The sequence below is a fragment of the Ptychodera flava genome, chromosome 11 (assembly GCF_041260155.1).
Source record: "Ptychodera flava strain L36383 chromosome 11, AS_Pfla_20210202, whole genome shotgun sequence".
Lineage (NCBI taxonomy): Eukaryota > Metazoa > Hemichordata > Enteropneusta > Ptychoderidae > Ptychodera > Ptychodera flava.
Genome location: NC_091938.1, coordinates 19,377,982 through 19,388,523, shown reverse-complemented (window position 1 = coordinate 19,388,523; position 10,542 = coordinate 19,377,982). Strand labels below are relative to the sequence as shown.

The window sequence follows — 10,542 nt, the reverse complement described above, 5'->3', positions numbered from 1 at the left end:
CTGTCAAAAGTTATTGATCGGAGTGATGGGAATTGAAAGTCGGTTGGAAGGCTTTATTTAAATTTTAGACAGCTCTAAATTTTCCAAATGAAAGTGCCCAGAGAGAGAGAGAGAGAGAGAGAGAGAGAGAGAGAGAGAGAGAGAGAGAGAGAGAGAGAGAGAGAGAGAGAGAGAGAGAGAGAGAGAGCATGACATCCAACCATTCTGTGATTCTATCTCTAACACAGTCTTCCGTAGAAAGAAAACACTCCGCATGATGTACGACTGCCTTCATCTGCCGAGTGCATTCGGATATTTTAGAAACTGGGCTTATTTTTATTTTCTGTGACAGCGATTGCAGCTGTCACATCTGATACGATGGATTTGTCATTTTGAGAACGACTGATGATGATGCGGGTCGTCTCTATGTATGTAACCGATCCGACTAACAAGATGAACCGTATGCTTGTTTTAAAAAAAACTCATGGGTGTTGTCATGCAATTCTGGCGAAATTTTGGGAACGCCATCCCTTTCTCAAAACATGTTCTTCAGCGATGCACCATGCTATCAATAGCCATCACATTCATCAGAAGGGAAGACGTCGAGATGTCAGAATGGCCATACATTTAAAATTTACTAAAACGGCCGGCACGCCGGAAATTCGCCCGCTAATGGAAGATGGGCAACCAGTTGCCAAACGACGGTCGAGTGGCAAGATAACGTAATAATGATCGGTATTGCAGAGGTGGCCTGACCCAAGCCGACGAAAGCATGTCACTATTTCTATGATTTTATTTAGACGATATCGCTTGAATACTCGACCCAATTAGTGCTTGTCTGCACACGTACGTGATAATGTAAGTTACAGCGAAGGTGTGCGCATGTTCGGTAGCTATGATTACATTGTTGTTGTACACACAACGGACATGATTTTTTGATGGAACTTTAATCCAGGGCTATGGTCGATCTGTTTTTATAAACTTACAGTTCTGGCTTCAGTATGAAGCCCTTAACCTTGTCGTTGATAACAGTTATCACTCTCTTGACTATTTATTTTAAAATGATAGGTCCACTTTCAACAAGAAAAAAACTGTTTACCTTAATGCATTGAACAGTGTGGAATTCTATCTTTAGTAGTAAATGTTTTTGAACACACATAGATTGAGCAAATGACTGTAATAAGAGTGGGGACGACGACTGCATCCACGGTCAATAACCGCTACAACTGATTCGTTTCACCCAATCAGGTGTGTCATACCTAGGGGTACGCCCTCATTCGACAGTGACCCTGAAATGCAGTTTCATGGGATGTTTCTGGACATAGCAGTTGTAATACTGACATAACAGTTCAGTACGTAACAATACAACGATTTCACAAGGCGACTTTTCGTAACAAAGATGTTTCAGATCTAGTGTTTGTCTGTCGTTGTAAGGCTATTGAACTCCTTGACAATTTCGGATACTCTGACTTTTCCCCTGTTGCAGAAGGACTTGGCCGACGCCAAGATCTTGTTGAGCAAGTTCAGAGCGTGCGCGTCTCTCTGTTGATCTTCGTGCTCTGTCTCGTGGTCAAAGTTCGATATGGTGAAGACGTTCGCGACGTCGATGCCGATTTTTTCGGCCAACTCGCTGCATTTCTGAGCGATCAATTCGGGATTGTCTTGCGCGCGGTCAATATGTGTCATTATGACAATCATCGGTATTCCACTTCCTGTGAAAACAAGAGAATAGCAAAATACGACATCAAAACGGATCAAATGATCATTTTTCACTCATGGTACAGTAAATAAATCACCAGTTCCAACTTGAAGAAGCAAATAGAACAATTACGATGGGACCATCTTGGACTGTACTGCCTGCACAAGGTGTTAGGAATGGGCAAGTGCGCCCTCAAGGTAGACCCAAAGTGACAAAGTGAGTGTACTTCGGCTAGGTTACCAACTGACTGCTGATGAGACTGATGAATGGTTAGATTTCTGATGTGTTCTATGTGTACATGTGTTTCGGGGTTCGTATGCAGATATAAAGAAGTATGCCAAGCTTAAAGGGAAACTGTCGTCGGAACTGCGCCTGTGCGAGTTTCTTGTTCACAAACAATGTATTTTGTGCACGATATCTAGATGCATCTCATCATCATAGCTGCAACATTTAAATTATACGATGTAGATTATGACAGACATGTTTTAACTTTCATCAATCACCATCGTACCTTTGGATACATTGTTTACATTGGTCGTATGGGTCCCATACGACCTTGAGCGCAGTTCCGACGACTGTATCCCTTTAACTTTGCAGCCTAGTTCCATCAATCCATCCATCAATCTAGCTCTATACACACAATTTCGCAAATATACAGTCTTTGTTTGCCAGGCGATTTCTTGGTATTTCAGTGTTCGAAAATTAAAGTCACAAGTAAGTGTTCTCATTTGATGCGATGTCACTCGGGATATAAATATCTTTAAGTCAAAGCTTTCCTTAACTAACCTCTTGTTGCAAGTTCATCGGACAAACACGTGTGAAGTTCATCCAACTCCGCTTCCCATTTGTGAATGTAAACGACACCATGGATCTTGCCAAATCCTCTGTCAAAAAACCTTATCTTGTGGTCTAGAGGCCTTTCGGCGGGAAGTTTGCCATCTAGAATTCGTGTGATAATTTTGCTTGAATCCTCATCGTCGTCGACCAAGAGACCGCGGCCTGGCACGTCACAGAGGAAGAACGTCCTGTTCTCTATGGAGAATTTGTACGGCTTGAACACTTTTGTACCGGGCCCCTCTAGCTGAAACGTCTGCGCGAGTGGCTGGTACACGCCTATCAATGCCTAGAACGCGAAAATTGGAATGAAAAGAAATGTAATGCTATCAGTCACATATAAACCTAAATTACTTCAACTTCAAAATAAATGCAAAATGATTTGTGTTATTATCTATAACGCTCTGCTTTTAGCATCGAGTACTCTAATTTACCACGGGGAAATCTGAATACTTTAATATATATATATATATATATATATATATATATATATATATATATATATATATATATATATATAAACACACATTACAAAAGAAGACTCCATATTCTCATTCAAATATCTTAGGTATGTTGAACTTCAAACTACTAGTAATTGCCTTGGAAACATGTCGCATTGTAAACAATATGTTTTGTATTACTGTTTACTGATGAACTCTCGTCACTGATTTCAGAACTAAAATTATATTTGTCATCAAATCATGGAACGCCACGCATACTTGCGGTGTTGACAAGACTGGGCATCTCATCATTATTGGGGGAGGGTAGAGTAGAAAAATAATTTTGTTTTTCATTAACAGAACGGTTATAGTGGAAGATATTTTGAAATAAACAGCTGGTGAAACTGTAAGAGCCAAATAGTATCTGGAAACTTTCTACGCAAAAACAGTAAACGTAGCAAACTGCAAACAATTTCGTGCTTCCTGCTAGACAGGATCTGTCGTTGGGGGCGTGATTTCAGTTTGTCTTGCTTAGTATTCACTTCGAACGTGGGTGACAGTCCATTCTTCAAGAACTTTGGATCCCTTACCTTGGCAAATGTGTTTATAGTTGATGATTTTCCGTTGCCGGAAGGACCAAAGAAAGCAATATTTTGTCCGCATATGTTTTCTTTAATATCAGCTGAAATAAAAATCAACATACATGTGTAAGTAAGTGTGAACTGAGTCGAAGAACAGAATATACTGTCGAGCGAAGTTCACTAGTAAATGAGACTATCATTGAGGGCGCTTTGACTGAAATTACCTCTATCGACTGGTCAGTTTAATTAAGTTTAAGGTCTTTGCTACACAAGGAAAATGACAAATTTTCCACTTATTCATCTACATTTCACTAATTGTAACGCACATGAGCTACTGCCGAATGGTAAAACATTGAAATTGGTTTGTTATAGTTCGCATAGAAGTTCACTTACCTAAAGTAATCGCTTTCTTTGGCGTTTCAACAGTGAACCCAAAAGTCTTGTCCTCCAAGTCTCCTATCTTGGTAGTGGGATCAACCAGTTTGCTCTTCCCGCCAACACTCGAATACTCGGAAATTCTCAGTTGAGCGCCCCCTTCCAGCTGTTCCCTGATTTCTTTTAGGTAGGCCTCCTGGAAGTGAAACGTCGGCAGCCTAGTTTGTATTTTCCGGGCCAGGTCACCGAACGTCTCCGTCCTGCGGCACAGAAACACGGCACTGGTGTCCGCTCGTGCGTGCGACACTGGGACTTCACATACATCTGCGAAAAAAAACCCCAAAGCTTTTATGCTTCCTTCACTGCGACAAGTCTTGGGACCAAGAAAAAGATCTGTTTCTGGCTCGTGACATTTTAGCAAAAACGCTTCGATGATGCGAGTTACTTCCGGTTTCACTCTCTGTTTTTTTTGCTACTCACTTCAGCACTAGACTTAAACCACCACAGTTCACACCATTTTCACTAACTGCAAGATAATTTCTCTGTCCTCGTAGCACGTACGGATATTTGCATAAAGCAACTACACAGATCAAGTCTATCACTTTTAGTGATACGATATCGTGCGAGTCATTTTAATTGTTAAATATTCATTTGGGAATTCTGTGGCGAGGATTTTTGTGGAGAACATATGCGGAGGGTATTAAAAAGACATGTTATAATCGCAAAGGATGCCGGACTATGACCTTAGCAAATCTGTTTGACTTCATAACCCACGGTAGAAATTCTTCATTTTGGCATCATTTAATCATTTAATATGACAAAATGCGCCCCCTTTTCATACATTTGAACTCTCAAATGAACGACAATTCTTTGTTTAACGACTGCGTGGCTAATTTTCATTTTTGACGGTCATGTATAGAAATTTCACGGTACGTCCAGTCATAGTCCACAGGGTCAAAAGAAAAATCACTTACGAGTGGAAACAACAATCCCCCTAAAAACAAAACAAAACAAAAAACAAACATTGTCGAGCAAAAATCTACAGTGTAGGCGGTATAGACATATGTTTTGGTTGGCCGCATTTCCATGCTTGTTTACCACGAGATTTTGTTTGTACCACTGACACCTAAGGAAACCAAACTTCCTTATGTCATGTAGTGGATGATATATGTCTTGTTTATGAATGGCTGTATTAATTAATAATGTATGAGTTATTATTTATTCATATGACACCAAAACGAGGCTAGACGCTGAATTTCACCCATGCAAAATGCAACCTCAACGCCAAAACTCTGTTTATTTGATGAATAATTACGATTTCGAATGTTGAAATGTTAGGCAAGTAGCTTCCTTTCTTTCAAAGCATAGCCACGGATACTACATACAGCTCCTTTGGATAAGATAGGCCAACTCACAAGTTCCAATCTGATTCTTTTCAACATGTTCGTCCTTTTTTAAGATAGTAATTTGAAAAATAATGATTATTAACGGCTCGAGAGACTTTGGTATGCTGACCTGATTTCGAGAAGTTGGAGAGATTTGACGAAGTCAATCTGTCATTTTATACGATAGGCTATTGTGCTCTCAAAATACCTGTTAGTTATTCAAACATTCCGAGCATAAATCTGACGTTATACACGCCTCTGATCAACCAAAAGCCGCATAGGTTGAAATCTTGGTTTATTTGCCAGAATGCTTGTCCGATTTTTGAAATGCAATTCCTTGTCCCACTGTCCCAGTCATGTCGAAATACTTGGTATCTGACCTGGCAACAAAACTTGAATGTGTACAATATCCGATATTATGGTTGATAGCTGAATCTTAATCCGAACTAGCGTTGACTTGTCACCAATTGCACTGCATACGGCACATAACTCATCGTGTTAGCAGAACTAAGGGAGCCTTCAATTTTACAATTGTTTTACATGTATACTTCCGCTGCTTTTAAATAACTGTTCTATCCGTCTGTTTTTGAAGTTCCGCTCGGCTTTTTAAAATTACGGTTTTATTTGTTTCTCAGTATGATGTGTTAAGCCGTGAACACCATGATTTTTTTATCGCCATTCCTTTAAATTTCTACTAAACAGGGTGTATAAAATTTCTATTTCGTCCATTCTTGTGAATTAGTTTTCACCATGGAAGCAAACTCTGCGCTGCCGGAAAGTTTGCAAGTGCTAAACTGATGCCGGCGCACTACACGCTTTTGTTTGTGAATAGTGCGAGAGGAGAGTGCAGAATGTTAAGTATAAGTTTGTGAATTTGATTTCTTTATTGTAGCGGTTATTTCTGATTCTTATCCTCGGCTACTGTCACACCTTGCTTATTTGTATACACAGTACGCGCTGAGGAGATTCACGGGCGCTTCGCGTATTTTTGTGCGTACACCACAATGGACACTCCAAATGCCTGTGAGATCACAGGAAAATTGACACCAAGCTGAAATTGATTAAAATTTCCTTGTATTCATTTTTGCCTAATATCACTATGAATAGTTTTTTCCATCTTCTCATAATATTTATCCGTTTAGTATTTAGTTGTCATCTTTGTCGAGCAAGGACGACAACACCATAAACAGCGGCGACAATGGCAATAAAGTAGATATTATCCAATCAGTTGGTTCCTAGCGGGCTTACTTTAATCATGTCGTAAATGTTAGCCTAGCAATAAGATGAATCTAAAAGATTAGATATAAAAGACAATAATTGAGCGTACGTATGTGATAAGCTGGCCGAATTAAGGTAGAATGTGCCTTCGGACAGATATTAGGACTCTCAGATTTTTCAATACTTTTCTGGTCTACATCTTGTTGGTGCTTATTTCAAAGCTCTTGAGGTAATAAAAATGTTAACCGTCTTCGCTTTTTGAATATCGAAAATTTTATCCCCATTAAGGTAACACAGGTATGGCGGCCATTTTGAATTTCAGATATCGGTGAATGTCAGGTAATTTGTTTATCTAGTGCCAACTTTTACACGATGACCACCGATTTTTATTCTTTATTTAGTAATAGTATGCTTGAATGTTTCATTAAGCGCAGTTTGAGCAAAATATTTAGTCATTCATTTTCGAGGTGCGTACTGCCTTAAGTAAGTCCGGAGGGGAAGTCCCAGGGAGGCCCCGTTTGTGCGATTAAATTCGCAAACAGATCTGGAGTCAAGATACATGGGAGTTTGAGGGTCAATATTTGTGACAAAACTGAAGTACAAAGTTCAAAGGCCGTAGCCATACGAACTGTATTTCATCATGCTGTTGGTTTTATTAAACCAAATAAATATTTGCCAATGTCACGTTGCAAAGTTTAGGCTGTGTGCCTAGCGACAAAGACATGAACAACAGCAGACTGTAGTCCTTGCTAGCGCGTAATATTATACTGCAAACCACAAGGAGATAATTTAACTGGATCGTTCGCCTCCTTTGTACATAAATACCAATTATCCGGGGTCGGTTAAACCACATTCAAGAGTTAACTACTGAAAGTTGGGGAAAATGTTTACATTGAAATTACCTGCAGTGCAGATGCATATGACTTTGACTGAATAATTATTACTGTTATTTCAAAAGTCGAAAAATCTATAGAGTCGATTTTGGGATGGCTGTCATTTTGAATTTCAAATACAAGTAATTATAAGGTTGTTTCTCTCGGACCAAGTGTTGCACGGTAGCCCCTGATGTGTTTTTCTTGATTTCTGCTGGGAAAGGTTTCAAGTTTCTTTGATGAAAGTTTGCATGAGCACAAATTTAATTGTTTCAACTTCAAGGCGCCTTAACGGTAATCTCGATCTATCACTTTTCATTCTTCCGACATGAACAGTATGAAGATTTTTCATTTTCAAATATAACGAGCGACCTTGTCAAATCTTGAATTTTTCTACAGGTCTGGTCTGGCCTTCCCTACTTCGTCATGTTACGGGGAAAAGGAATTTTTATTATAGTCTCAAGCGGAAGAAACATTTTGAATTGTGTAATTTTGATTTGGAACAACGCCAAAAGCGTAATCGCACACTTTTTAGTGTTTTGTTCTCTAAACAATATTGGGGTATCAATGCAATTGTTATGTATCACACCCGGAAATGTAAATGTAAAATATAGAAATATACACAACACACGCCTGGTTTCACAACTGGAGAATGACGTCATCATGGATTTTGGTAATTCCGAAGATTACGCTGACTGGTTCCAATGGCATTTGTAACAGAACGGCCGCGGTATGTAAAGCCATGCCTTGCAAAAGAATGCCTAGGCTAGGTTTTTAACTGAACCACCCATAAAGTCAACCTGAATTGTAAATTAAAAGTAAAACAACGCGTAAGTGGTCACTTGAAAACTAAAGTCCACCACTGGACGTGCCGGGGCAAACGTAATGTATATACACCGGTCCAGGGCGATTCATCATAACAAAGAGGTACAAAATAATCTTTTCATTACCTCAGTGATGAAACAAACTCTAGCGCTAGCAATATGGCCATGTCCTTCTTGTCATGAAAATCGTCGAGTATTAAAGACAAGTGTTACATTCGAAGCACGACAGAAGTTATTAAAATAACTGCACGGGACTAAAGACGAAGAAAATCGGGCTCAGCAAATTTACATTGTCGTTGCTTTGTGTCATTTCACTAAATGTTTTACAAGTGCATGAAAATCATAAATGATGTTTGCTGCACCATTTTTGCGCCCAAAGCATTTTTTAACAAATTTAAAATAACGCTTCCCCTTGTCAAGCAATCATCGAACGAGAGTTGAAATGTTATTTTTACGTAACTGCCTCCCTGAATTTTGCAATTGCATTTGGGATCGAACCCCTTCAAGTACAACAACTTCTGTTGCGATTCAAACAAAAAATGTGTTTGAGCCAGAGCTGTATCGACGACAAAGTTGTCGATTGATGAGCAAAAACATACACCGTGGTCCGATATCACCGTGGTGTCGTCGAGGTCTGCCAGCGAAAATATATACTTCAATACCTCGCAAAACGACCCTGTCCCATGTTTCACTTCAAAGCCTGGCGCTACCAAAGGACCCCATGTATTTTTACTGCTGTTTATTGGTGCGGATTAGCTTGTCTCCCATGTATATACTTTTGATACACTTGCCGGTCGACTCGTGTTAGGACATGACATACGGCCTGCAAATTGTATTCGTGTTCTTCCATTTTGAGCTGTTGTCATGCATGAGAGACTGAGAGGGCATATACACCCCACACGGAAGTAAATATCAAAGGTGGAAAGAGATGCAACAGGTAGGGGATTTAGAGTAGGCAAAATTAAATGTACTGATCCCGTCGCACACCTGGGTCTTAGTGATGCCAATTCGCGTGGAATGTTCGCTAAGAAACCTATGTTAACAGTATGTTGATGAACAAGGAAGAAATTTGTTATGACCTATTGTACTGTGCTATCGCTAGAGAAGTCATTTGGTCATTTGCTGGTTTTGTCATCAAGCAAAAATTGCTGCTCAATGAAAACTTGACCTCACCTGCCTCGAACTCCAAGTCAAATTCGTGTACTTCTGTCAGTAGCCTTCTGGGAGGCAGCCGTTCCTTCTTCTGCACATTGCATTCTTGATCTTGTATGACTTTGTACACGGTGATATCCCCTTCTCTGAGCGTGACCCCGGCGTTGTCCAAACCGAACTCTTTCGCGCGGATGATCAGTGTTTTGATCAGGTCGTAGACGGTGTCGTCCTTGTGGCATTCGATGCGGATCGGATTAGGGCCTCCCTTGGCGTATCGCACGTATATGTGTAGGTCCGCGTCTGGCGAGCCGAAACCTCTCATGGTCACATAAATTCGAGAGGTGCTCAGCGGATCAGCCAGAAGAGTTTGTCGACTCATGGTATCTGGTCTGTTCCACGACACGCTGTAGCAAAACCGGTGAATTTCAAACAGGACAGAGTCAGACCAGAGCGATAGACATTGCACACTTCTTATATCTTCCGAACAATGGCGTAGGATTCAACAAAACGTAAATGGTTAATCGCTGATCACACTTATATTTGAACCTCCTTCAGTACGTAATCGTGCTTGCTTTGCTCCGGAAAAGGGAACTCTCAACTGCCGGTGGAACTCCCCTCTTTGCCCTGCACGTACATGGCTTCATAAATCTTGCTTTATACGTCAGCATGTGCGCGACTGTTCTAAGGTAGCTTAGTGGGTCTCAAATCAGAGCCCTAAGCAGGGCAAAAGAAGTATTCTAGATAACAACAGGTGTTATAGCCGCACGGGCTGATACGACAGTGTGTTTTAAAGGGGCGGGTTGTTTGCCAGCTTTGATTTGTCTCAAAGCAAAATGGGCAACTTGATGAAATTCCAAATGGAAACAACGGACTAACACCATGAAAATGCCCAATGTCAACAAGAATAAATGCGAAAACCAGGGATTGAGGACTGCGCCTTTAATGAGCTGAGAGCTAAGTTCAATGTAAATTAAGGTTAATCAGACTTTATTTCTTTGTCATGTTTACCTGGTTGTGAGAGAAATAATTGTCATAAAAGAAAGATAGTTATTCCAGTCAGTAAACAAGCTAAATATATAGACACCTCAGTACCCGGATCGAGGCAGGTACATCCGTACAGTGACCTTCGAACAAAGAAGGTCGGATGGCACCTAAATCTTGACTAATTCTTCAAACCTTTTGA

The 10,542-nt window shown here is 40.2% G+C and overlaps 1 protein-coding gene across 1 annotated transcript; it reads right to left on the bottom strand.

The window, feature by feature from the left end:
* Positions 1 to 907: 907 nt before the first annotated feature.
* Positions 908 to 9,933, bottom strand: LOC139143724 (uncharacterized). Its single transcript, XM_070714258.1, has 5 exons — positions 9,381 to 9,933; positions 3,927 to 4,232; positions 3,543 to 3,634; positions 2,465 to 2,801; positions 908 to 1,691 (listed from the first exon to the last, which is right to left on the bottom strand). The coding sequence occupies exons 1-5, from the start codon at positions 9,736 to 9,738 to the stop codon at positions 1,390 to 1,392; spliced, it is 1,395 nt and encodes a 464-aa protein (XP_070570359.1). The 5' UTR covers positions 9,739 to 9,933; the 3' UTR covers positions 908 to 1,389.
* Between the last annotated feature and the right edge of the window lie 609 nt (positions 9,934 to 10,542).